The sequence below is a fragment of the Protomyctophum bolini genome (genome assembly GCF_963924005.1).
Source record: "Protomyctophum bolini genome assembly, chromosome: 6".
In the NCBI taxonomy this organism is placed as follows: Eukaryota; Metazoa; Chordata; class Actinopteri; order Myctophiformes; family Myctophidae; genus Protomyctophum; species Protomyctophum bolini.
The window spans coordinates 50,270,688-50,298,349 of NC_137867.1; the positions used below are offsets into that span (position 1 = coordinate 50,270,688).

The window sequence follows — 27,662 nt, forward strand, 5'->3', positions numbered from 1 at the left end:
GGGATCCCGAGACGTTCCAAGACCAGTGAGTCTGCCCCGGGGGTCTCCTCCCAGTGGGACGGGCCCCAGGGGGTCTCCTCCCAGTGGGAGGGGCCCCAGGGGGGACTCCTCCCAGTGGGAGGGGCCTCGGGGGGACTCCTCCCAGTGGGAGGGGCCTCGGGGGGACTCCTCCCACTGGGACGGGATGCGACTCGAGGACCTCCAACAATAAATGCCGACACAATGAAGAGTCCAAGTGGTTTCCAGTTGTAACATGTAGGATTTATTCAAGCACTCTGCCGTTAAGATAAGATGTATGGAATATCAATATTAATAAGATGTATGGAATATTGTGTTCTTAAATCCTGCCAAAAAAGCATGAGCCTAACAGCTAAACAATCACAGTTCATTTCACACACGTCCACTATTACTATTACTATTATTAGAATAATTATTAGAATAATCTTTAGGCTAATTAGAGAGAAGTAGAAGGTAACAGATTATAGTGGTGGCTTTACAGACATGCATGTTTCAGCTGCGCACGGTGTGTGTGTGTGTGTGTGTGTGTACGTTATGTACTTATGTGTGTGTGCGCGGCTGCGCGCGTGCGCATTACGTCTGGGTGTGTGAGTGCGTGTGCGTTATGCGCGTGCGTGGTGTGTGTGTGTGTGAGTCTAATAAAAGCATGGTGGTTGGTCCCTGGCAGGTGCAGCGAACGCCTCCTCAGTTGACGAACAGCGAGCGGGTGAATTCCACGAAGTCGAAGGCCGACGGCATCTCGCGTCCTTTAGCGTCCAGGTAGGGCTTCATGTGTGAGATGCAGTAGTCTGCCTGCTCCTTGGACAGGTTCTGAAAGGGTTAACGTTATTATTATTATTATTATTATAATAGTCTGCCCTGCTCCTTAGGTTTCACTCACACCTTCACAACAGCATGAGACTTGTTGACTGTTGCAAGCTCTCAATTCATTTCCAATGGGAGTCACATGGTTTGACACAACATATTTGTTTGATGCTGTTGTACGGCTTTCCCCCCCCCCCCCTCCCCCTCATACAACACGTTTGTCTCTTCAAACCACGTGACTCCCTTTGGAAATGAATTGCGAGCTTGCAACAGTCAACAAGTCTCATGCATCAGCTATACAACATTCTGTTGTGACAGTGTACACCTCTCAATCTAGCATACAACATTGACGCATGCTAGATGTAAGCAATACTACTGCTACCATTACTATTACAAGTAAGACGCGCAAACGCGGGAAGCGAACGCAGCTCGTACATATTTGGGGTTTTTGTTTTTGTGTGTGTGTGTGTGTTTTTTGTGTGTGATACAGCTGCGCCCTCTGGTGGCGGGCAGGTGGTGTTTCGGCGTGACAGACAGAAACAGACAGACAGATGTTCTGCTAGGTCTCATAGTTAGTGCTCACTGCGTTCGCAACTATTACTGCTACTACTGTTACTGCTACTGCTACTGCTACTACCACTACCACCGATACTAACCTGGTAGAGTTCTTCCTTGGTGACGTAGGGCTTGTTCTCCGTGCTCAGAGCGCGGAAGGCACTCTCGATCTCCTCGCTGGACTTCACGTTCTCCGTCTCACGACTGATCATGAAGGCCATGTACTCCTGGAGCGACACGTTCCCATCCCTGGAGGGAACAATACCAGGAGTTACAATACCAGGAACAATACCAGGAGTTCATAAACAAACTGAACAGCAATGATTACTGTCACAATATAGAGCTATTTAACACGGTTACTGAACACACTCTATAGCAATGATTACTGTCACAATATAGAGCTATTTAACACGGTTACTGAACACACTCTATAGCAATGATTACTGTCACAATATAGAGCTATTTAACACCGTTACTAAACACACACTATAGCAATGATTACTGTCACAATATAGAGCTATTTAACACGGTTACTGAACACACACTATAGCAATGATTACTGTCACAATATAGAGCTATTTAACACGGTTACTGAACACACTCTATAGCAATGATTACTGTCACAATATAGAGCTATTTAACACGGTTACTGAACACACTCTATAGCAATGATTACTGTCACAATATAGAGCTATTTAACACTGTTACTGAACACACTCTATAGCAATGATTACTGTCACAATATAGAGCTATTTAACACTGTTACTGAGAACACACACTATAGCAATGATTACTGTCACAATATAGAGCTATTTAACACTGTTACTGAGAACACACACTATAGCAATGATTACTGTCACAATATAGAGCTATTTAACACGGTTACTGAACACACTCTATAGCAATGATTAATGTCACAATATAGAGCTATTTAACACGGTTACTGAACACACTCTATAGCAATGATTACTGTCACAATATAGAGCTATTTAACACTGTTACTGAACACACTCTATAGCAATGATTACTGTCACACTATAGAGCTATTTAACACTGTTACTGAACACACTCTATAGCAATGATTACTGTCACAATATAGAGCTATTTAACACCGTTACTGAACACACTCTATAGCAATGATTAATGTCACAATATAGAGCTATTTAACACTGTTACTGAACACACTCTATAGCAATGATTACTGTCACAATATAGAGCTATTTAACACCGTTACTGAACACACTCTATAGCAATGATTACTGTCACAATATAGAGCTATTTAACACCGTTACTAAACACACTCTATAGCAATGATTACCGTCACAATATAGAGCTATTTAACACCGTTACTGAACACACTCTATAGCAATGATTACTGTCACAATATAGAGCTATTTAACACCGTTACTGAACACACTCTATAGCAATGATTACTGTCACAATATAGAGCTATTTAACACCGTTACTGAATACACTCTATAGCAATGATTACTGTCACAATATAGAGCTATTTAACACTGTTACTGAACACACTCTATAGCAATGATTACTGTCACAATATAGAGCTATTTAACACCGTTACTGAACACACTCTATAGCAATGATTACTGTCACAATATAGAGCTATTTAACACTGTTACTGAACACACTCTATAGCAATGATTACTGTCACAATATAGAGCTATTTAACACTGTTACTGAACACACTCTATAGCAATGATTACTGTCACAATATAGAGCTATTTAACACCGTTACTGAACACACTCTATAGCAATGATTACTGTCACAATATAGAGCTATTTAACACTGTTACTGAACACACTCTATAGCAATGATTACTGTCACACTATAGAGCTATTTAACACCGTTACTGAACACACTCTATAGCAATGATTACTGTCACAATATAGAGCTATTTAACACCGTTACTGAATACACTCTATAGCAATGATTACTGTCACAATATAGAGCTATTTAACACTGTTACTGAACACACTCTATAGCAATGATTACTGTCACAATATAGAGCTATTTAACACCGTTACTGAACACACTCTATAGCAATGATTACTGTCACAATATAGAGCTATTTAACACTGTTACTGAACACACTCTATAGCAATGATTACTGTCACAATATAGAGCTATTTAACACCGTTACTAAACACACACTATAGCAATGATTACTGTCACAATATAGAGCTATTTAACACTGTTACTGAACACACTCTATAGCAATGATTACTGTCACAATATAGAGCTATTTAACACCGTTACTAAACACACACTATAGCAATGATTACTGTCACAATATAGAGCTATTTAACACCGTTACTAAACACACACTATAGCAATGATTACTGTCACAATATAGAGCTATTTAACTCTGTTAATGGACACACTCGGGTCGGGTTCTCCCTCCTCCACCATGGGAAGGTCGTAACCCAGTTGGTGTGTGTGTGAGAGTGTGTGTGTGTGTGTGTGTGTATGAGTGAGTGCTGACCTGTTGGGGTCCACCGTGTCCAGGATGGATTCAAACTCCGGGTCGGGTTCTCCCTCCTCCACCATGGGAAGGTCGTAACCCAGAGAGCGAAGACACGACTTAAACTCCTGGTGGTTCAGACGGCCCGACTTCTCCTTGTCAAAGTGTCTGGAATACACACAACATATCAGATATATACAACACTGTGTTTATGCACAACATATCAGATATATATATGTTTATACACAATATATCAGATATATATATGTTTATACACAATATATCAGATATATAGAACACTGTGTTTATAGCATCATGTTGTACTTTAGCTCGTAGCGCGGCACCGAGTGCCGACAGGTAGAGAACTTACTTGAACATCATGCTGAACTCCTTCAGAGCCTCCTCTGTCACGCCTGTGGTGTTCCTAGAAAACAATTGATTGATTGATTGATTGATTGACAGTATGTAGCATGGGTACAGTGTGAGGATAAAACCAGAAAAAAGCAGTAAAGGTCCCTCTGCACACATATGTTAATGACGTTTAGAAGATTTAGAACACTTTCCTGGGGGTCTTTATGTGTGTAATGTGATCTAGATTAGCCGTGCCGGGTCCTTCACATTTGCTGTTGTCATACCGTAAATTCATAATTATATAGGTTTCTCAAGTGAACTTGAAAGTTAGGGAGAAGTCTTTCTTGCCTGGCTGCGGTGAACAATCACGTGTGATTCAGCCTGTCACAGACAGCAGTGAAGACGTTCTGAACCTTCCGGGGTGGTACCTCTACAGAATAGTTCTGGGTGGTACCTCTACAGAATAGTTCTGGGGGCGGTACCTCTACAGAATAGTTCTGGGGGTGGTACCTCTACAGAATAGTTCTGGGGGCGGTACCTCTACAGAATAGTTCTGGGGGTGGTACCTCTACAGAATAGTTCTGGGGGTGGTACCTCTACAGAATAGTTCTGGGCGGTACCTCTACAGAATAGTTCTGGGCGGTACCTCTACAGAATAGTTCTGGGTGGTACCTCTACAGAATAGTTCTGGGGGTGGTACCTCTACAGAATAGTTCTGGGTGGTACCTCTAGAGAATAGTTCTGGGGGTGGTACCTCTACAGAATAGTTCTGGGGGTGGTACCTCTACAGAATAGTTCTGGGGGTGGTACCTCTACAGAATAGTTCTGGGGGCGGTACCTCTACAGAATAGTTCTGGGGGTGGTACCTCTACAGAATAGTTCTGGGGGCGGTACCTCTACAGAATAGTTCTGGGGGCGGTACCTCTACAGAATAGTTCTGGGGGCGGTACCTCTACAGAATAGTTCTGGGGGCGGTACCTCTACAGAATAGTTCTGGGCGGTACCTCTACAGAATAGTTCTGGGGGCGGTACCTCTACAGAATAGTTCTGGGTGGTACCTCTACAGAATAGTTCTGGGTGGTACCTCTACAGAATAGTTCTGGGTGGTACCTCTACAGAATAGTTCTGGGGGTGGTACCTCTACAGAATAGTTCTGGGGGCGGTACCTCTACAGAATAGTTCTGGGGGTGGTACCTCTACAGAATAGTTCTGGGGGCGGTACCTCTACAGAATAGTTCTGGGGGCGGTACCTCTACAGAATAGTTCTGGGGGCGGTACCTCTACAGAATAGTTCTGGGGGCGGTACCTCTACAGAATAGTTCTGGGCGGTACCTCTACAGAATAGTTCTGGGGGCGGTACCTCTACAGAATAGTTCTGGGGGCGGTACCTCTACAGAATAGTTCTGGGCGGTACCTCTACAGAATAGTTCTGGGGGTGGTACCTCTACAGAATAGTTCTGGGTGGTACCTCTACAGAATAGTTCTGGGGGCGGTACCTCTACAGAATAGTTCTGGGTGGTACCTCTACAGAATAGTTCTGGGCGGTACCTCTACAGAATAGTTCTGGGGGCAGTACCTCTACAGAATAGTTCTGGGGGTGGTACCTCTACAGAATAGTTCTGGGTGGTACCTCTACAGAATAGTTCTGGGTGGTACCTCTACAGAATAGTTCTGGGTGGTACCTCTACAGAATAGTTCTGGGTGGTACCTCTACAGAATAGTTCTGGGGGCGGTACCTCTACAGAATAGTTCTGGGGGCGGTACCTCTACAGAATAGTTCTGGGGGTGGTACCTCTACAGAATAGTTCTGGGTGGTACCTCTACAGAATAGTTCTGGGGGCGGTACCTCTACAGAATAGTTCTGGGGGTGGTACCTCTACAGAATAGTTCTGGGTGGTACCTCTACAGAATAGTTCTGGGGGTGGTACCTCTACAGAATAGTTCTGGGTGGTACCTCTACAGAATAGTTCTGGGGGTGGTACCTCTACAGAATAGTTCTGGGGGCGGTACCTCTACAGAATAGTTCTGGGGGTGGTACCTCTACAGAATAGTTCTGGGTGGTACCTCTACAGAATAGTTCTGGGGGTGGTACCTCTACAGAATAGTTCTGGGGGCGGTACCTCTACAGAATAGTTCTGGGGGTGGTACCTCTACAGAATAGTTCTGGGTGGTACCTCTACAGAATAGTTCTGGGTGGTACCAACGGTACCTCTACAGAATAGTTCTGGGCGGTACCTCTACAGAATAGTTCTGGGCGGTACCTCTACAGAATAGTTCTGGGGGCGGTACCTCTACAGAATAGTTCTGGGGGCGGTACCTCTACAGAATAGTTCTGCGTGGTAACTCTACAGAATAGTTCTGGGGGTGGTACCTCTACAGAATAGTTCTGGGGGTGGTACCTCTACAGAATAGTTCTGGGCGGTACCAACGGTACCTCTACAGAATAGTTCTGGGGGTGGTACCTCTACAGAATAGTTCTGGGGGCGGTACCTCTACAGAATAGTTCTGGGGGCGGTACCTCTACAGAATAGTTCTGGGCGGTACCTCTACAGAATAGTTCTGGGCGGTACCAACGGTACCTCTACAGAATAGTTCTGGGGGCGGTACCTCTACAGAATAGTTCTGGGCGGTACCTCTACAGAATAGTTCTGGGCGGTACCAACGGTACCTCTACAGAATAGTTCTGGGTGGTACCTCTACAGAATAGTTCCGGGCGGTACCTGGCCTGTATCTGCTGCTCCAGGTTGTGCTGCATCCTCATGCCCAGCTGGTCCAGTTGGTCCCACTGCTGCGCCAGGCCCACCGTGCTGTGCTCCGTGTACTTGTTGTCCAGGATCAGAGCCTCTTCCATGGCCGCACCCAGGTCCTCAATCTTTTTCAGCTGGGAGCGCATGGCGCGGATCTCCTGGTGCTTACGCTGAGATAAATATATAACAACATATATGATGTCCTGGTGCTTACGCTGATATATATAACATATATGATGTCCTGGTGCTTACGCTGAGATAAATATATATATAACAACATATATGATGTCCTGGTGCTTACGCTGAGATACATATATAACATATATGATGTCCTGGTGCTTACGCTGAGATACATATATAACATATATGATGTCCTGGTGCTTACACTGAGATACATATATAACAACATATATGATGTCCTGGTGCTTACACTGAGATACATATATAAAACATTTATGATGTCCTGGTGCTTACACTGAGATAAATATAACAACATATATGATGTCCTGGTGCTTACGCTGAGATAAATATAACAACATATATGATGTCCTGGTGCTTACGCTGAGATACATATATAACAACATATATGATGTCCTGGTGCTTACGCTGAGATAAATATAACAACATATATGATGTCCTGGTGCTTACGCTGAGATAAATATATAACAACATATATGATGTCCTGGTGCTTACGCTGAGATGAATGCCGTCGTAATGGCTGATTTGACACCTGTTGAAAATAGCAGATCTACAAGCTCACAGCTTGTAGATCTGCTATTTTCAGCAAGCAACCAAGTGTAAAATGACTTACACTGGATCTCTTGTCGACTAGTCCCTTCCTGACATTTTAGTCTAGTTTTGTCAGTATATTTGGTCTTAGTTTTAGTCACCATAGCTTAGTTTTCATTTAGTTTTCCTCAGTGAGAAAAGGTAGTCGACGAACATTTTTCGTCTTAGTATTAGTCGAAAAAAAACAACACTGGACAAAATGTAGATCTCTTTGTGTGTGTGTGTGTGTGTGTGTGCGTGTGTGTGTGTGTGCGTAGACATTGTTTTTACCTTAGTGGCTTCAAGCTGGGATTCTAAGGTTCCAGATTCTTCCACCATGCAGGACCTGAACACACAAGTGAGGAAAAAAACACGTGGTTAGCACTGAATGAGTTAATCTGCTTCACAAGTTAGAGATATGATCAGACACACACACACACACACACACACACACACACACACACACACACACACACACACACACACACACACACACACACACACACACACACACACACACACACACACACACACACACACACACACACACACACACACACACACACACACACACACACACACACACACACACACACACACACACACACACACACACACACACACACACAGATAAAAAGTGATATTACCCGTCCAGAAGATATGTCCTGTTTTAGCAGCACCCGCAAGGAAGGATGGGCGAGAGAGCATGGGTAAACACAGGGAGAGAGAGAGAGAGAGAGAGAGAGAGAGAGAGAGAGAGAGAGAGAGAGAGAGAGAGAGAGAGAGAGAGAGAGAGAGAGAGATAAGTTAACATTAAGCTATGCTAAAACAATCCATAAATGCATATATTATTAAAAATATCTTTCAACAATAGATATATTAACAGTTTCTTTGATATTATTTTATTGGTAAAAAGGTCAATTGCCTTCAGTCTGTTAGAAAAGTTCTGTATTTGAAGGCCCTAGTAAAAGATACTGGTTCTGTTCAGAATGTATTGCTCAATAGTGGGCTGGATGATGAGCCTGATCGATATCAATAAAACAATTAACCAGCTCCATCCCTAGTTATAAAGGATAGAGAGCGCCACCTTCTGGTCACCCGGTCTCCTGCACAGCCATTGGTGGAAGGTCAGGTGACTCACCGTGTCTCCTGCAGCCATTGGTGGAAGGCGTTGGCGTGTTGGGCAAACTCCTGGCGCAGCTTGTCGTTCTCCTCCTGCCTCCTCTGCTCCTTCTGCAGCTCCAGCTCTCGCTCCTGTAGGAGAGACACCGTTTATCACCTTCTACAAGCTTCTAGAGACACTTTATCACCTTCTAGAGACACTTTATCACCTTCTAGAGACACTTTATCACCTTCTACAAGCTTCTAGAGTCACTTTATCACCTTCTAGAGACACTTTATCACCTTCTACAAGCTTCTAGAGACACTTTATCACCTTCTAGAGACACTTTATCACCTTCTAGAGACACTTTATCACCTTCTACAAGCTTCTAGAGTCACTTTATCACCTTCTAGAGACACTTTATCACCTTCTACAAGCTTCTAGAGTCACTTTATCACCTTCTAGAGACACTTTATCACCTTCTACAAGCTTCTAGAGTCACTTTATCACCTTCTAGAGACACTTTATCACCTTCTACAAGCTTCTAGAGACACTTTATCACCTTCTAGAGACACTTTATCACCTTCTACAAGCTTCTAGAGTCACTTTATCACCTTCTGGAGACACTTTATCACCTTCTACAAGCTTCTAGAGACACTTTATCACCTTCTAGAGACACTTTATCACCTTCTACAAGCTTCTAGAGACACTTTATCACCTTCTAGAGACACTTTATCACCTTCTACAAGCTTCTAGAGTCACTTTATCACCTTCTAGAGACACTTTATCACCTTCTAGAGACACTTTATCACCTTCTACAAGCTTCTAGAGACACTTTATCACCTTCTAGAGACACTTTATCACCTTCTAGGGACAGTTTATCACCTTCTAGACGCTTCTAGGGACAGTTTATCACCTTCTAGACGCTTCTAGGGACAGTTTATCACCTTCTAGACGCTTCTAGGGACAGTTTATCACCTTCTAGACGCTTCTAGGTTCAGTTTATCACTGCTATAGAGACAGTGTATCACCTTTATAAGCTTCTAGGGACACTTTATCACCTTTTAGATGCCTCTAGAGACAGTGTATCACCTTCTAGACGCTTCGAGGGACACTTTATCACCTTCTAGAGACAGTGTATCACCTTGTAGACGCTTCGAGGGACAGTTCATCACCGCTATAGAGAGCGAGTAGAAGCAGCGACCCCCTACCTTGATGATCTTCTGCAGGTTCCTCCAGGTCTCCTCCAGCGCCTCCATGGTGAACCAGGTGTAGGGGTTGGACACCACCTGGTAGCTCTTGATCTGCCGGTCCAGCTCGGCCAGCTGGCTGAAGTCGGCCTGCGCGGAGCTGAGGGAGGAGCGGAAGGCCTCGTGGGCCTCGCGCAGCGCGCGGATCTCCTCCAGGGAGTTGCAGCGCACCGGGTCCGTCAGGTCCTCCTCTGCGTTCTCGAACCAGCTGTTGAAGGCCGACGCCTTCTTGGCGAACGTCAGGAACAGGTCCTCCACCTGGCGGGGGAACGGAAAGGGTTCCATTAAAGGAGAATTCCATGCTAGAATGCTTTCTTATCTTTCTTACCTTTCTTTGTAGTTGTTATGTCCCCACCAAAGAGGTCCAGGTGTTTTTTTGTGCAAAAACTCCTTATTGGCTATTTTCCCTACCATAAGCCCTCAATGAATTGCATTGAATGGAAGGGGAATTGAATGGGGCTATGGGGTGTTATGCTAATTCACTTATTTCCATATATACCTTTCTGAAGTGGTCTAGAGTAGAGTAGGGGTCTACCTTTCTGAAGTGGTCTAGAGTAGAGGTCTACCTTTCTGAAGTGGTCTAGAGTAGAGTAGGGGTCTACCTTTCTGAAGTGGTCTAGAGTAGGGGACTACCTTTCTGAAGTGGTCTAGAGTAGGGGACTACCTTTCTGAAGTGGTCTGGAGTAAGGGACTACCTTTCTGAAGTGGTCTAGAGTAGGGGTCTACCTTTCTGAAGTGGTCTAGAGTACCTTTCTGAAGTGGTCTAGAGTAGAGGACTACCTTTCTGAAGTGGTCTAGAGTAGGGGTCTACCTTTCTGAAGTGGTCTAGAGTAGGGGTCTACCTTTCTGAAGTGGTCTAGAGTAGAGGACTACCTTTCTGAAGTGGTCTAGAGTAGGGGTCTACCTTTCTGAAGTGGTCTAGAGTAGGGTTCTTCCTTTCTGAAGTGGTCTAGAGTAGGGGACTACCTTTCTGAAGTGGTCTAGAGTAGAGGACTACCTTTCTGAAGTGGTCTAGAGTAGGGGACTACCTTTCTGAAGTGGTCTCTAGAGTAGAGGACTACCTTTCTGAAGTGGTCTAGAGTAGAGTAGGGGACTACCTTTCTGAAGTGGTCTGGAGTAGAGTAGGGGACTACCTTTCTGAAGTGGTCTAGAGTAGGGGACTACCTTTCTGAAGTGGTCTAGAGTAGGGGACTACCTTTCTGAAGTGGTCTGGAGTAGGGGACTACCTTTCTGAAGTGGTCTGGAGTAGGGGACTACCTTTCTGAAGTGGTCTAGAGTAGGGGACTACCTTTCTGAAGTGGTCTGGAGTAGGGGACTACCTTTCTGAAGTGGTCTGGAGTAGGGGACTACCTTTCTGAAGTGGTCTAGAGTAGGGGACTACCTTTCTGAAGTGGTCTGGAGTAGGGGACTACCTTTCTGAAGTGGTCTGGAGTAGGGGACTACCTTTCTGAAGTGGTCTAGAGTAGGGGACTACCTTTCTGAAGTGGTCCTGGGCCTCCAGCAGCCTCTCCTTGCGGGCGGTGGAGTTGGACAGCAGCTGGTTCCAGCGCTTCATCAGCGCGGCGTGGCGAGCCTCGATGGCCACCGCCTGGACGTGCTGCGCGGCGAGGAGCTGCTCCTTCAGCGCCGTGATGTTGGTGATGCCTTCCTGTTGGAAGGCCTGGAGCCCCGCGTCGAACGTCTCCTACAGATTACATTACATTACATTACATTAGAGACCAGAGCGTCGAACGTCTCCTACAGATTACATTACATTACATTACATTAGAGACCAGAGCGTCGAACGTCTCCTACAGATTACATTACATTACATTATATTAGAGACCAGAGCGTCGAACGTCTCCTACAGATTACATTACATTACATTACATTAGAGACCAGAGCGTCGAACGTCTCCTACAGATTACATTACATTACATTACATTAGAGACCAGAGCGTCGAACGTCTCCTACAGATTACATTATATTACATTAGAGACCAGAGCGTCGAACGTCTCCTACAGATTACATTATATTAGATTACATTAGAGACCAGCGTCGAACGTCTCCTACAGATTACATTACATTACATTATATTAGAGACCAGAGCGTCGAACGTCTCCTACAGATTACATTACATTACATTAGAGACCAGAGCGTCGAACGTCTCCTACAGATTACATTATATTACATTAGAGACCAGAGCGTCAAACGTCTCCTACAGATTACAGTAGATTATATTACATTAGAGACCAGAGCGTCGAACGTCTCCTACAGATTACATTATATTATATTACATTACAGACCAGAGCGTCGAACGTCTCCTACAGATTACATTATATTATATTACATTACAGACCAGAGCGTCGAACGTCTCCTACAGATTACAGTAGATTATATTACATTAGAGACCAGAGCGTCGAACGTCTCCTACAGATTACATTACATTATATTACATTACATTAGAGACCAGAGCGTCAAACGTCTCCTACAGATTACATTACATTACATTACATTACATTAGAGACCAGAGCGTCAAACGTCTCCTACAGATTACATTACATTATATTACATTAGAGACCAGAGGCTCGAACGTCTCCTACAGATTACATTACATTATATTAGAGACCAGAGCGTTGAACGTCTCCTACAGATTACATTACATTACATTACATTATATTAGAGACCAGAGCGTCGAACGTCTCCTACAGATTACATTAGATTATATTACATTAGAGACCAGAGCGTCGAACGTCTCCTACAGATTACATTACATTAGAGACCAGAGCGTCGAACGTCTCCTACAGATTACATTACATTACATTACATTACATTAAAGACCAGAGCGTCAAACGTCTCCTACAGATTACATTACATTATATTACATTAGAGACCAGAGGCTCGAACGTCTCCTACAGATTACATTACATTAGAGACCAGAGCGTCGAACGTCTCCTACAGATTACATTACATTACATTACATTAGAGACCAGACCGTCAAACGTCTCCTACAGATTACATTACATTACATTACATTAGAGACCAGAGCGTCGAACGTCTCCTACAGATTACATTAGATTAGAGACCAGAGCGTCGAACGTCTCCTACAGATTACATTACATTATATTACATTAGAGACCAGATGTAATCCTACAGATTACATTACATTAGATTAGAGACCAGAGCGTCAAACGTCTCCTACAGATTACATTACATTATATTACATTAGAGACCAGATGTAATCCTACAGATTACATTATATTACATTAGAGACCAGAGCGTCAAACGTCTCCTACAGATTACAGTAGATTATATTACATTAGAGACCAGAGCGTCGAACGTCTCCTACAGATTACATTACATTATATTACATTAGAGACCAGAGTGTCGAACGTCTCCTACATATTACATTACATTATATTACATTAGAGACCAGAGCGTCGAACGTCTCCTACAGATTACATTACATTACATTACATTATATTAGAGACCAGAGCGTCAAACGTCTCCTACAGATTACATTACATTATATTACATTAGAGACCAGAGCGTCGAACGTCTCCTACAGATTACATTACATTAGAGACCAGAGCGTCGAACGTCTCCTACAGATTACATTACATTATATTACATTAGAGACCAGATGTAATCGTACAGATTACATTACATTAGATTAGAGACCAGAGCGTCGAACGTCTCCTACAGATTACATTACATTATATTACATTAGAGACCAGATGTAATCGTACAGATTACATTACATTAGATTAGAGACCAGAGCGTCGAACGTCTCCTACAGATTACATTACATTATATTACATTAGAGACCAGAGCGTCGAACGTCTCCTACAGATTACATTAGAATATATTACATTAGAGACCAGAGCCTCAAACGTCTCCTACAGGTTAGACAACATAATTTAGATTATATATTTAGATTTACATATTGTGGTCTTGTAGTTGAACTACAGCTTGTGGGTTTTGTAGTTGAACTACAGATTGTAGAACTACAGCTTGTGGGTTTTGTAGTTGAACTACAGATTGTAGAACTACAGCTTGTGGGTTTTGTAGTTGAACTACAGATTGTAGAACTACAGCTTGTGGGTTTCGTAGTTGAACTACAGATTGTAGAACTGCAGCTTGTGGGTTTCGTAGTTGAACTACAGATTGTGGGTTTCGTAGTTGAACTACAGATTACCTGCTTGGTGAGCAGGGTCTGGACGGAGGACAGGTCTCTGCCGTAGTCGTCGGTCTTCAAGCTGTTCTCCTTCTCACCTGATGAGCGCGCACACGCGCGCACACACACACACACACACACACACACACACACACACACACACACACACACACACACACACACACACACACACACACACACACACACACACACACACACACACACACACACACACACACACCATGGTGTTATTCAGATGTTCTGCGTTGATGAGTTGAATCATAATCCAATCTATGAGTAATGAGTAATCTATGACAGTAAATAATCTACGACAGTAATCTATGACAGTAATCTCAGTAATCTATGACAGTAATCTATGACAGTAATCTACTGTATGACAGTAATCTATGACAGTAAATAATCTATGACAGTAATCTATGACAGTAACGGTACCGATCCAGCTCTCCACCACGTCAGCCTTCCAGTTGAACTGCAGGAAGGCAGAGTTCTCGTCCAGCTTGGCCTTCCTCTGAGATGCCGCTCGCTCCAGCTCCGACACCTTCCCCCCGAGAGCCGCCATCTTGGCGCTGATGCTGTCCACGTGATGGTTGTTCTGACGGAGAGAACATAGCACGGCCTTACTTCAGCCCCTAGGGGTCGTCAGAGTTACTACAGCACAATGCACGGCCTTACCTCAGCCCCTAGGGGTCGTCTAGAGTTAAATTCTGTATTTTAGCCATCGAGATAGAACCTAGCATAGATCTACACACATAGAACCTAGCGTAGATCTACACACATAGAACCTTTCTGAACCAACGCTAGCATAGATCTACAGACATAAAACTTTTCTGAACCAACGCTAGCGTAGATCTACAGACAGAGCGTTACCTTCTTGATGAGCTCGTCTCCGTTAGCGTAGATCTAGATCTAACAGAGCGTTACCTTCTTGATGAGCTCGTCTCCGTTGCTACAGACGTCGTTGACGCGGTCGCGGTGGACCGTGAAGTCCGTCTCGAACGCTTCGTGTTTCTTCAGTAAGCCCTGAAAAAAAAACCCACACACATTTTAATGTTCCTGAAACAACGGTATTTACAATATATATATTAGTATTAATAAGTATAACTAGGGACGTCCCGATCATGTGCTTTTGCTGCCGATCCGATTCCGATCATTTGATTTGAGACATACCGATAACAATCTTTACCACTTATGCCAAATCACAATAGCAAATCCCCTGTATGTCACTCTATAGTCTAGTGAGTCTGTTGTGTTGCCTTTCAATTATTGGAAGGCAAAATGTGACTATACTTTTATTAGTACTAATGTTCCTGTACTGCAGCCAGGTGTCTCACCTGTACATCAGCCAGGGTATCTCACCTGTACTGCAGCCAGGGTGTCTCACCTGTACTGCAGCCAGGGTGTCTCACCTGTACTGCAGCCAGGGTGTCTCACCTGTACTGCAGCCAGGGTGTCTCACCTGTACTGCAGCCAGGGTGTCTCACCTGTACTGCAGCCAGTATCTCACCTGTACAGCAGCCAGAGTATCTCACCTGTACTGCAGCCAGGGTGTCTCACCTGTACTGCAGCCAGGGTATCTCACCTGTACTTCAGCCAGGGTATCTCACCTGTACAGCAGCCAGGGTATCTCACCTGTACTGCAGCCAGTATCTCACCTGTACTGCAGCCAGGGTATCTCACCTGTACTGCAGCCAGGGTGTCTCACCTGTACTTCAGCCAGGGTATCTCACCTGTACAGCAGCCAGGGTATCTCACCTGTACTTCAGCCAGGGTGTCTCACCTGTACTGCAGCCAGGGTATCTCACCTGTACTGCAGCCAGTATCTCACCTGTACTGCAGCCAGGGTGTCTCACCTGTACTTCAGCCAGTATCTCACCTGTACTGCAGCCAGGGTGTCTCACCTGTACTTCAGCCAGGGTATCTCACCTGTACTGCAGCCAGTATCTCACCTGTACTGCAGCCAGGGTATCTCACCTGTACTTCAGCCAGGGTATCTCACCTGTACATCAGCCAGGGTGTCTCACCTGTACATCAGCCAGGGTATCTCACCTGTACTGCAGCCAGGGTATCTCACCTGTACATCAGCCAGGGTATCTCACCTGTACTGTAGCCAGTATCTCACCTGTACTGCAGCCAGGGTATCTCACCTGTACAGCAGCCAGTATCTCACCTGTACTGTAGCCAGGGTGTCTCACCTGTACTGCAGCCAGGGTATCTCCATAGTCCTCGCTTCCCACCAGGTTCATCTTCTCATTAATCCAGGCCTCTTCCTCTTCCACGTTGGCAACAAACTGCTGGTACTCCAGAGACTCCTCCAGACGCTGCCCCCTAGAGGGTTAAAATATATACATTAATACAGTCTGGTCGCTAAAAGGTTACAAATCAGACCTGTCTGAAGTGAGTGGTGCTGTGCTGTACTGTACTTGTGCAGTACTGTACTGTACTGTACTGTACTGTACTGTGTGTGTCTACCTGGCTCCACTCAGGTCCTTCAGCTCCTTCCAGTGTTCCACAAACTGAGCCAGTCTCTGTTGGATCTCCTCCTGACCGATGGTGTTGTCATCAGACAGCTTCTTCCCTGTGTCCAGCACCGACTACACACACACACACACACACACACACACACACACACACACACACACACACACACACACACACACACACACACACACACACACACACACACACACACACACACACACACACACACACACACACACACACACACAGTTAGTTGGTCATCACAGCTTTTATGAGCTTAGTCACACAGTTATGAGCTGGGCAGGGTGAGCTGGGAGCGATACTTTTTGTTGACCGCACTTGGGGACAGTGGTTTAATATACAAGGGGGCCATGGTCATTTTTCAGTTCTTTACATATTATGAAACTGCACACTGTAACCTTTCGTTTTGATGAATTGAACAATGTGGACCCTGTTGTAAACAAGTGTAAGGCTTAATTGGGTCGTCCACTCACAGTTAACAGTCTTTGTATTGAGTTTGTGCTTGAAATGTACTGTAATTCTGCAAACTGTTAATAAAGATTTCAATCAATCAATCAATCATATGATCTATTGCTCATTGACATTGGGGGGGAAATGAAGAAGATATGACCATTTGAAACTTGTTGAACTGTAAACCCCAACGTACAGAATTTGCCCTTCTAATATTTCAGCAGTGATCTGTGACTTTAGGGGGCGCTATTTTCCCTTCATTCCTCCATTAGTCAACCAGCAGTGTTGCCATGTCTGCTTATTATAATTAGTTGGCCTTGTTTCTAAAGAAAAATAATGCATAGGCCTACTGTACCAATTTTATAATAATTTATAACCTGTTAGCGGTCACATATATGCCTTAGTGTCGCCTGAATGGCTGGTTCATGAGCCCCAAGCCCCGCCCCTCCTCTCACCTGAATGGCTGGTTCGTGAGCCCCAAGCTCCGCCTCCAGCCTCTTGTGCTTCTTCCTCAGATTCTGAACTCCCGTCAAATCACGTCCGTAGTCCTCCGAGCTCACTAGCAACTTCTTCTCTCTGATTGGAGGGATGGGGAGACCAGCGTTAATATGGGTGAACCAGACCTGATGTGCTTTAATATTATGGGTGGACCACACCAGATTACTTTAATATTATGGGTAGACCACACTATATATCTGCTTTAAGGGTGGACCACACCATAGTACTTTAATATTATGGACCACCACACCAGAGATGTGCTGTGATATTATGGGTGGACCACAACAGAGTACTGTAACATTAGGGGTGGACCACAACAGCTTAGTGTAATATTATGGGTGGACCACAACAGAGTACTGTAACATTAGGGGTGGACCACAACCGATTACTGTAATATTATGGGTGGACCACAACAGAGTACTGTAACATTAGGGGTGGACCACACTAGGGATGCCACAAAGTGACCATCAGCCAAATCGAATAGTCGACAGCTGTGTCGATTAATAATCGATTTATTGAACCCACCCCCACCCCCCATCAGAAATAAGGGTGAGCTTCAGGTTTCGGGTCAGAAATAAGGGTGAGCTTCAGGTTTCGGGTCAGAAATAAGGGTGAGCTTCAGGTTTCAGGTCAGAAATAAGGGTCAGCGTTAGTTTTCAGGTCAGAAATAAGGGTGAGCGTTAGGTTTCGGGTCAGAAATAAGGGTCAGCGTTAGTTTTCAGGTCAGAAATAAGGTTGAGCGTCAGGTTTCGGGTCAGAAATAAGGGTCAGCGTTAGTTTTCAGGTCAGAAATAAGGGTGAGCGTTAGGTTTCGGGTCAGAAATAAGGGTCAGCGTTAGTTTTCAGGTCAGAAATAAGGTTGAGCGTCAGGTTTCGGGTCAGAAATAAGGGTCAGCGTTAGTTTTCAGGTCAGAAATAAGGGTGAGCGTTAGGTTTCGGGTCAGAAATAAGGGTGAGCGTCAGGTTTCGGGTCAGAAATAAGGGTCAGCGTTAGTTTTCAGGTCAGAAATAAGGGTGAGCGTCAGGTTTCGGGTCAGAAATAAGGGTGAGCGTCAGGTTTCAGGTCAGAAATAAGGTTGAGCGTCAGGTTTCAGGTCAGAAATAAGGGTGAGCTTCAGGTTTCGGGTCAGAAATAAGGGTGAGCTTCAGGTTTCGGGTCAGAAATAAGGGTGAGCTTCAGGTTTCGGGTCAGAAATAAGGGTGAGCTTCAGGTTTCAGGTCAGAAATAAGGGTGAGCGTTAGGTTTCGGGTCAGAGATAAGGGTGAGCTTCAGGTTTCGGGTCAGAAATAAGGGTGAGCGTTAGGTTTCGGGTCAGAGATAAGGGTGAGCTTCAGGTTTCGGGTCAGAAATAAGGGTGAGCGTTAGGTTTCAGGTCAGAAATAAGGGTGAGTGTCAGGTTTCGGGTCAGAAATAAGGGTGAGCGTTAGGTTTCGGGTCAGAAATAAGGGTGAGCGTTAGGTTTCGGGTCAGAAATAAGGGTCAGCGTCAGGTTTCGGGTCAGAAATAAGGGTGAGCCTCAGGTTTCGGGTCAGAAATAAGGGTGAGCGTTAGGTTTCGGGTCAGAAATAAGGGTGAGCCTCAGGTTTCGGGTCAGAAATAAGGGTGAGCGTCAGGTTTCGGGTCAGAAATAAGGGTGAGCGTCAGGTTTCGGGTCAGAAATAAGGGTCAGCGTTAGGTTTCGGGTCAGAAATAAGGGTGAGCGTTAGGTTTCGGGTCAGAAATAAGGGTCAGCGTTAGGTTTCGGGTCAGAAATAAGGGTCAGCGTTAGGTTTCGGGTCAGGGCTCTCACTTGATCCAGGACTCCTCGTCGTCCAGGTCCCTGAAGAACTGGTGCAGGCGGTGGGACTCGTTGAGCTTGGCGCGCCGGCCGCCCGCCATGCTCTTGATCTTGGCAAAGCGGCCGTTGACCGCGTCGCGCTTGTCCTTCACCTGCGACGTGTCGAAGGCCTGGCTGGACATCAGGCTGTCGGCCTGACCGTTCAGGTCCTTCAGACGCTCCTATAGGAGGAGAGAAGACACCACGTTAACACCTGGCTGGACATCAGAATAACGGCCTGGTCGTTAGGAGACGCGACAACACGTTAACACCTGGCTGGACATCAGGCTAGTAAGGGCTCCGAATATGTTCGTAGATGGCAGGAAAATAATCCTCGATGCGATCATCAGCACCCAAACCAACGTTTAAAAACACATCCTCCGCCCGTTGACGTCAGATGTACCTGTACGTTTTCTGAATGTTGTGGCGGCGGATTGAGACGTTTTATTATTATTATTATTTTCTTCCAGAAAACCGTTAGGGTACCATCGTTAGGGTAACATCGTTAGGGTACCTAGTGGTACCGTTAGGGTAACATCGTTAGGGTACCTCGTGGGCAGAGATGTCTGCTTCCAGCAGCTGGTGTTTCTTCAGAAGGTTGTTCACAGACGCCAGATCTTTGCCATAATCTTCAGAGGCCAGAAGTGCTTCCACCTAGAGGAAGACAGGCGTTATTACAACATAGAAACATCAAACTGGTGATCATAGTTAAAGTCCCTGATGTCAGATTCAACGGTGGTCTCAACCCATTCCGCTTGGTGTTCTAAGCATTATGTTATGCTCTAGCTATTGAAAAATAGCAGATCTACAAGCTCATAGCGCGTCACTCGGTGCCGCGCTATGAGCTTGTAGAACTGCTATTTATATATTCTTTAACTCGAATCTTTACTTCTGGGGGGTCCCTTCTGGGGGTTCCCTTCTGGGGGGTCCCTGGAACAACATATTTTCAGATGGCGGCCAGCGGCCAAATGCAGATAATTCTGGGGGTCCTTCACATAGAAACATAGGGTTTAACCCTGTGAGAACCACTGATATAGAAACATAGGGTTTTCTGAAAACTGTAAGGATTTAGAAGGAATTTGTAGAATCGTCCTCAAAGTCTGTGATGTCAGACCAACGGGGGTCTTAAAGTCTGTGATGTCAGACCAACGGGGGTCTTAAAGTCTGTGATGTCAGACCAACGGGGGTCTTAAAGTCTGTGATGTCAGACCAATGGGGTCTTAAAGTCTGTGATGTCAGACCAACGGGGGTCTTAAAGTCTGTGATGTCAGACCAACGGGGGTCTTAAAGTCTGTGATGTCAGACCAACAGGGTCTTAAAGTCTGTGATGTCAGACCAACGGGGTCTTAACAGACCAACGGGGGTCTTACTCACCTCGGACAGCCAGAAGTCAAAGTCCTTGATGCCGGTGTTGAAGTTCTGCTGTTTGTTGGCCTCCTTCAGCTTCTGGCTCTTCTCTGCAGACTTGTTTACCAGGAAATGCCACTGCTCGTCCAGGGCAGCGAGTCGAGCCTGCACAACACAACACAACACAACGCACTGGTCATTAGGGACTTTAAGCAACAACACACTGGTCATTAGGGACTTTAAGCAACAACTCACTGGTCATTAGGGACTTTAAGCAACAACTCACTGGTCATTAGGGACTTTAAGCAACAACTCACTGGTCATTAGGGACTTTAAGCAACAACTCACTGGTCATTAGGGACTTTAAGCAACAACTCACTGGTCATTAGGGACTTTAAGCAACAACTCACTGGTCATTAGGGACTTTAAGCAACAACTCACTGGTCATTAGGGACTTTAAGCAACAACTCACTGGTCATTAGGGACTTTAAGCAACAACACACTGGTCATTAGGGACTTTAAGCAACAACTCACTGGTCATTAGGGACTTTAAGCAACAACACACTGGTCATTAGGGACTTTAAGCAACAACGCACTGGTCATTAGGGACTTTAAGCAACAACTCACTGGTCATTAGGGACTTTAAGCAACAACTCACTGGTCATTAGGGACTTTAAGCAACAACGCACTGGTCATTAGGGACTTTAAGCAACAACACACTGGTCATTAGGGACTTTAAGCAACAACGCACTGGTCATTAGGGACTTTAAGCAACAACACACTGGTCATAACCATATTTATTGAAATTATAGCTGTCTTACATTTTACACTGATGCATATTAACTATGTTCATTAACACGGTTTTGGAACAACACCTTCCTCGTTCCACTGCATGCTGATCATGTCCAGTGCCTAAGAATTCATTAAGAATTAAGCAAGATCGTCAAGTATAGCTGACGTGCGACGCAGTGTTTAAAATAAAAAAGTGCAAACAGCCGACCGATTTCCTGAAAACCGTCGTTCCTTAAAGTCCCTATCATCCAGGGCAGCGAGTCGAGCCTGCACAACACAACACAACACAGTAATCCTATCATATTCAAGTTTGTTTAGAAATTACAGACTCAGGCATTTTCGGTTTCGGACAAGAATTCTCCTTTTGGTCTTAAATAAAAATAAAAACGCAGCTTATCAATTATCAATTAACCAGTTAATCTATCGATAAGGGTATCAATTATCAATTCATTCATTCATTGATAATTTGATATCGGGCATCTGGTTAGGATGCCTCTCGGGCGTCTCCCTAGGAAGGTCCTCGAGGACCACGTCCCACTGGGAGGAGACCCCGGGGCAGACCAAGGACCACGTCCCACTGGGAGGAGACCCCGGGGCAGACCAAGGACCACGTCCCACTGGGAGGAGACCCCGGGACAGACCGAGGACCACGTCCCACTGGGAGGAGACCCCGGGGCAGACCAAGGACCACGTCCCACTGGGAGGAGACCCCGGGGCAGACCAAGGACCACGTCCCACTGGGAGGAGACCCCGGGGCAGACCAAGGACCACGTCCCACTGGGAGGAGACCCCTCCCTTTGGCCTTGGAACGCCTCAGGAGGAAGTCACTGATGTTGCTCTGGAGAGGGAAGTCTGGAGCTCTCTGGTGGAGCTGTTGCCCCCACGCCCCGACTACGGATAAGCGGTTGAAGACGGGATGAAGGGAATGGATGATGAGTTGCGTCAGTACCGTACCGTACCCTACCCTACCGTACCGTATCGTCCGTACCGTACCCTACCGTATCATCAGTACCGTATCGTCAGTACCGTACGGTCAGTACCGTACCGTACCCTACCCTACCGTTGCGTCAGTACCGTACCGTACCCTACCGTACCGTACCCTACCGTACCGTATCGTCAGTACCGTACCTTGACAGCGTCCTCACTCCCGGCGCAGGCTCCCCTCTGGATCAGGGCGTTGCCCGTGTCGATGACGCCGCGGATGCGGTCCGCGTTGGCGTGAAGCTCCGCCTCGAACGCCTGGTGCTTCTGATGCTTGCTCTACAGGAAGTCACATGACACAGGGGTGAGACAGACAGGAAGCTTTGGGTTCATTTAAACCAGTGCTCTCAACCGGTGGTCCGGGGACCACCAGGGGTCCTTGAGGGGGTTCCAGGTGGTCCCCGCGCAGCTAAATGATGGAGAGTTGGTAACCATTTGGGCCCTAATCAGATCTGTAACTCTTGAGAGCATAAAGCGAAGAAATTGACCCATACGGGGTTTCCATTTCACAAGAGCTAGAAGAATTGTTATTTTGATCATCGTTTGCCAGTTAACTCTCCAAATGGTACCGACATCAATACCGCATGGAATTGTGGCCAAAATCTAATCCAATTATCGACATGGGGATGTGACAAAAACTGTAAAAAAGTATTTTTAACTAAGTATGTTTTCACTAGGAATCCGTCTAAAACCCTAGAAGACAATGGTTGCAATGTAATACTGATGTAATACTAATGTAATACTAATGTAATACTAATGTGATACTAATGTAATACTGTGGCGATGACAACACACAGAGGACACAAAAGACAAGGAAGTGACCACAGAATGGCTGAACGGAGCGCAGCTCCAGCGCCACCTACAGGAGGAATGGGTCACTTTAAAAATTGCTTCACCGTCAGGCCCGTCTCGGTCGTTACACCATCGCCCCCAAATCGCAAATGATTTCAGACGAACGCAAAATTATCTTTCCACGTTGAAAAAATGATCACACAATTTCAGACATTCCACCAAACCACTGACACAACTTTATAAGGTGACCAAACCTCAGGGAAAACAAAAAATAACTAAGACAAAAGAAGAACATGAAAAGGCCACAACCAGCAATTATCTGCATGTGACGTCAACACAGATCTAATGACACAAAACAGATCTACAGACACACAAAACGGATCTACAAAAACACACACAATGGATCTGCAATAGTAACGAGACACAAAACAATGAGCTTGGACCAAAAAAGCTGGAAACAAATTAACTCTATGAAAAAAGCCCACAAAACAGAAGCTGGACAAACTGATGGGTGGTTAGGGAAGGTTAGCCAAACGTGTGATCAATGTGCCAAATCAATGCTTACCAATAGCTTTATTCACACTCAAAACCGTGTCCAACTATCACCGCTGAATTTGGGCAAAAATGCATCCATAGCAGTCATAACAAATGTGATGAGGTCATCACATTTGGAAGTGGCTATGGCCGTTTTTTTTAGCCCCAGGGAGTGTTTTTTGTGCAAAAAAGGTGGCAGTACATCTCGAGTGTACAGGGTTTGATGAGGGTCCCAGGGAGGGCCGGGCCTTCATTTTCGGGCCTGTTGAGAAGTCTAGTTTTCGCCGTCTAGAGTTTAAATGGACAGGTATCAGTCAACAGGCCCGTCTATAGAGTTTAAATGGACAGGTATCAGTCAACAGGCCCGTCTAGAGTTTAAATGGACAGGTATCAGTCAACAGGCCCGTCTAGAGTTTAAATGGACAGGTATCAGTCAACAGGCCCGTCTAGAGTTTAAATGGACAGGTATCAGTCAACAGGCCCGTCTAGAGTTTAAATGGACAGGTATCAGTCAACAGGCCCGTCTAGAGTTTAAATGGACAGGTATCAGTCAACAGGCCCGTCTAGAGTTTAAATGGACAGGTATCAGTCAACAGGCCCGTCTAGAGTTTAAATGGACAGGTATCAGTCAGTCAACAGGCCCGTCTAGAGTTTAAAATGTAAACTCTAGACGGGCCTGTTGACTGACTGATACCTGTGGAACATATGGAATGTCAGAACAGGTTCTGACATATATATCCATATACTAATATTGACGGCATCAGGGATCTCCATATATGGGCTTAAATGCGACAGCGGGTGGCATTTACTGTGACACATTGAGAGGTGACAGTAGACGCCTCTATGAACACGTTAAAGAAAGCTATTGGTAAACATTGACGTTGCAGATTTGGTCACATATTTGGCAAACCTTCCCTAACTATAGCAGTGGTTCCCAAAGTGGTGTGCGGGGGGTCCTTGAGGGAGGTCCAGGGACCCCCAGGGGTCCTTGAGGGAGTTCCAGGGGGTCCAGGGACCCTCAGGGGTCCTTGAGGGAGTTCCAGGGGGTCCCCAAATGGACCCTCATGGGTTTATAACTCTGAGAATGCACAAATGCATTTGGTTCCATTTGTACACTCTCAAGAGTTACATTAACATTGATTTTACAATATATAAATTGTAATTGTAAATGTACTAAATTGGGGCTCCCAGGAATAGAAATGACATTAAATGGGGGTCCGTAGACGAATGAATGTCAAACTGAGGATCATTGCAATTGAACGGGTTGAGAATCACTACTAGAGCCGTAACATTCTTCTCTTATTGGGGGTCCCTGGCATATGTTTTTCAAATGGGGGTCCGCGGGGCAGAAATTTGGGGGTCCTTGGCATGAAAAGGTTTGGGAAGCACTGCACTAGAGGGACAAACTGAGGACATATGGATGGATGGATGGATGGATGAAGGGTCTACCATAACCTGACTCTGCCAGATGGTGGCAGCAGTGAGCCACCATCTGGCCGAGTCAGGTTAGGTCTACCGGGTCTAAAAACAAGAAGACAAGACACACACACACACACACACACACGGGTGTGACAGGAACATTTGGGGACGGGTTAGTTAGCTGGTTAACACTACTCCAACTTACCAACAGCTTGGACAGCTAGGAGGAGATAAAACAAGACAGGTTCAGTCTAGAGTAATAATATAAACATTATAGAGACGGGGGGGGGGGTACAGTTATCACATTTATTACTTGCGCAAACAGAGCGTACAAGTATTGTGGTCGGCTGGACGTACGTATGTATGTATGTACGGTAGGCGTGGATACTGGCTGTCGATGGTGACCTAATTACTTGCGCAAGCAGAGCGCGCAAGTAATAATTTTTCTCTGTCTCTTCAACGTGACAGCGTCAACCACTTTTCTGTGTAAGTAAATCTGTGCCTGGTTTGCTGGGACCAGATTACACAGATGACCATTTCTCTTACGTCATCACTGAGAGCTAGTCATACATATACACACCATGTACTCTGGTCCCAGCTCTCAACGATGACGTAATGTGTAATCTGGTCCCAGCAAACCAGGCACAGATTTGCATACACAAAAAAATGGTTGACGCTGTCACTTTCTGGCACCAAGTAACCACAGTATACTGCTAATCAAATTACAACTACATACTCTATATGTAGTTGTAATTTGAAATTTGTAATTTGTAAATCTGTGCCTGGTTTGCTGGGACCAGATTACACAGATGACCATTTCTCAATATATTTTATTTCAGTTTATATACCTTTTTTTTTTCATCACATTTTCTGTAAAAAAGTAGGTAGGTAGCAAATAGTTACACCTAATGATTATACATTTCAAACGTTCCTTCACAGAGATACTGAGATGTGACAGTTTACAGCGGTCGAAAGTACTTGCGCGCTCTGCTTGCGCACTAGTTGGCCATTTATGGCCTAAGAGTGTGCAACAAGCAAGTATGCACTCGGCAGAGTGCAGTTCTAGTTAGGATTATGTTTCAGTGTCGGGTGGATAAAAGGTAATGTCTGTATGTAAACTTTGACAGAAAAAGACTCGCTCACCTTATACAAAGAAAATAAGTAAAACTCCTTAAACCGACACTTAAGAAAACATTTTTTTCCTTTTATTGTATCGTGCTCTGTGCTCAAAGTGCAATTAAAAAGCAAACGTTTCGGTCCTGAGACCTTCGTCGGTGGTCTCAAAAACATAAGGGAAACTTATGTTTTTTGAGACCACCGCTACCGTAGTCAAGTTCTCTCAGTGCTTGTAGGGGGGGTATTAGGGGCTTTAGGGTGGTATTATGGGGTTTAGGGGGGTATTAGGGGTACCTGGATGTTGGTGGGGTCTTTGTAGGACTCGTCCGTGGCCGTCTGTAGCTTCTCGCTGATCCACGCCTCGATCTCGTCCACATCTCGACTGAACTGCTGCAGCGTCTGAGACTCGCCCAGCTTGGAGCGCTTCTCGATCATCTGCGCCTTCAGACGGCGCCACCTGCGTGTGACAAGAGAGCATAGCAGCATTTATATATGAACTGTTTGACTAGAGAGAGCATTTATATATGAACTGTTTGACTAGAGAGAGCATTTATATATGAACTGTTTGACTAGAGAGAGCATTTATATATGAACTGTTTGACTAGAGAGAGCATTTATATATGAACTGTTTGACTAGAGAGAGCATTTATATATGAACTGTTTGACTAGAGAGCATTTATATATGAACTGTTTGACTAGAGAGAGCATTTATATATGAACTGTTTGACTAGAGAGAGCATTTATATATGAACTGTTTGACTAGAGAGCATTTATATATGAACTGTTTGACTAGAGAGAGCATTTATATATGAACTGTTTGACTAGAGAGAGCATTTATATATGAACTGTTTGACTAGAGAGCATTTATATATGAACTGTTTGACTAGAGAGCGCCTAGGGTAGCTGTGGCGTTCCACAGGGTAGCACACTGTGGGACGTGAACGTTCCACAGGGTAGCACGCTGTGGGACGTGAACGTTCCACAGAGTAGTAGCACGCTGTGGGACGTGAACGTTCCACAGGGTAGCACGCTGTGGGACGTGAACGTTCCACAGGGTAGCACGCTGTGGGATGTGAACGTTCCACAGGGTAGCACGCTGTGGGATGTGAACGTTCCACAGGGTAGCACGCTGTGGGATGTGAACGTTCCACAGGGTAGCACG

At 45.2% G+C, this 27,662-nt stretch overlaps 1 protein-coding gene across 4 annotated transcripts in view; it reads right to left on the bottom strand.

Annotated features, from left to right (window-relative positions):
* Positions 1 to 239: 239 nt before the first annotated feature.
* Positions 240 to 27,662, bottom strand: part of sptan1 (spectrin alpha, non-erythrocytic 1) — a 91,568-nt gene continuing 64,145 nt past the window's right edge. For 3 of the 4 annotated variants that reach the window (XM_080766381.1, XM_080766378.1, XM_080766379.1), the window contains 22 exons: positions 26,795 to 26,957; positions 25,590 to 25,604; positions 22,787 to 22,918; positions 20,894 to 21,031; positions 20,069 to 20,173; positions 19,493 to 19,701; positions 17,660 to 17,780; positions 16,725 to 16,846; positions 16,448 to 16,580; positions 15,177 to 15,275; positions 14,688 to 14,847; positions 14,256 to 14,332; positions 11,553 to 11,762; positions 10,040 to 10,336; positions 8,868 to 8,980; positions 8,374 to 8,391; positions 8,018 to 8,072; positions 6,932 to 7,128; positions 4,231 to 4,284; positions 3,882 to 4,028; positions 1,479 to 1,626; positions 240 to 828 (listed from right to left, as the gene is read on the bottom strand). In XM_080766381.1, the coding sequence (XP_080622507.1) occupies positions 703 to 828; positions 1,479 to 1,626; positions 3,882 to 4,028; positions 4,231 to 4,284; positions 6,932 to 7,128; positions 8,018 to 8,072; positions 8,374 to 8,391; positions 8,868 to 8,980; positions 10,040 to 10,336; positions 11,553 to 11,762; positions 14,256 to 14,332; positions 14,688 to 14,847; positions 15,177 to 15,275; positions 16,448 to 16,580; positions 16,725 to 16,846; positions 17,660 to 17,780; positions 19,493 to 19,701; positions 20,069 to 20,173; positions 20,894 to 21,031; positions 22,787 to 22,918; positions 25,590 to 25,604; positions 26,795 to 26,957 (2,839 nt within the window). In that variant the 3' untranslated portion in view covers positions 240 to 702. The remainder of the gene's footprint in view (positions 829 to 1,478; positions 1,627 to 3,881; positions 4,029 to 4,230; positions 4,285 to 6,931; positions 7,129 to 8,017; positions 8,073 to 8,373; positions 8,392 to 8,867; positions 8,981 to 10,039; positions 10,337 to 11,552; positions 11,763 to 14,255; positions 14,333 to 14,687; positions 14,848 to 15,176; positions 15,276 to 16,447; positions 16,581 to 16,724; positions 16,847 to 17,659; positions 17,781 to 19,492; positions 19,702 to 20,068; positions 20,174 to 20,893; positions 21,032 to 22,786; positions 22,919 to 25,589; positions 25,605 to 26,794; positions 26,958 to 27,662) is intronic. The other variant, XM_080766380.1, reaches the window with a different exon arrangement.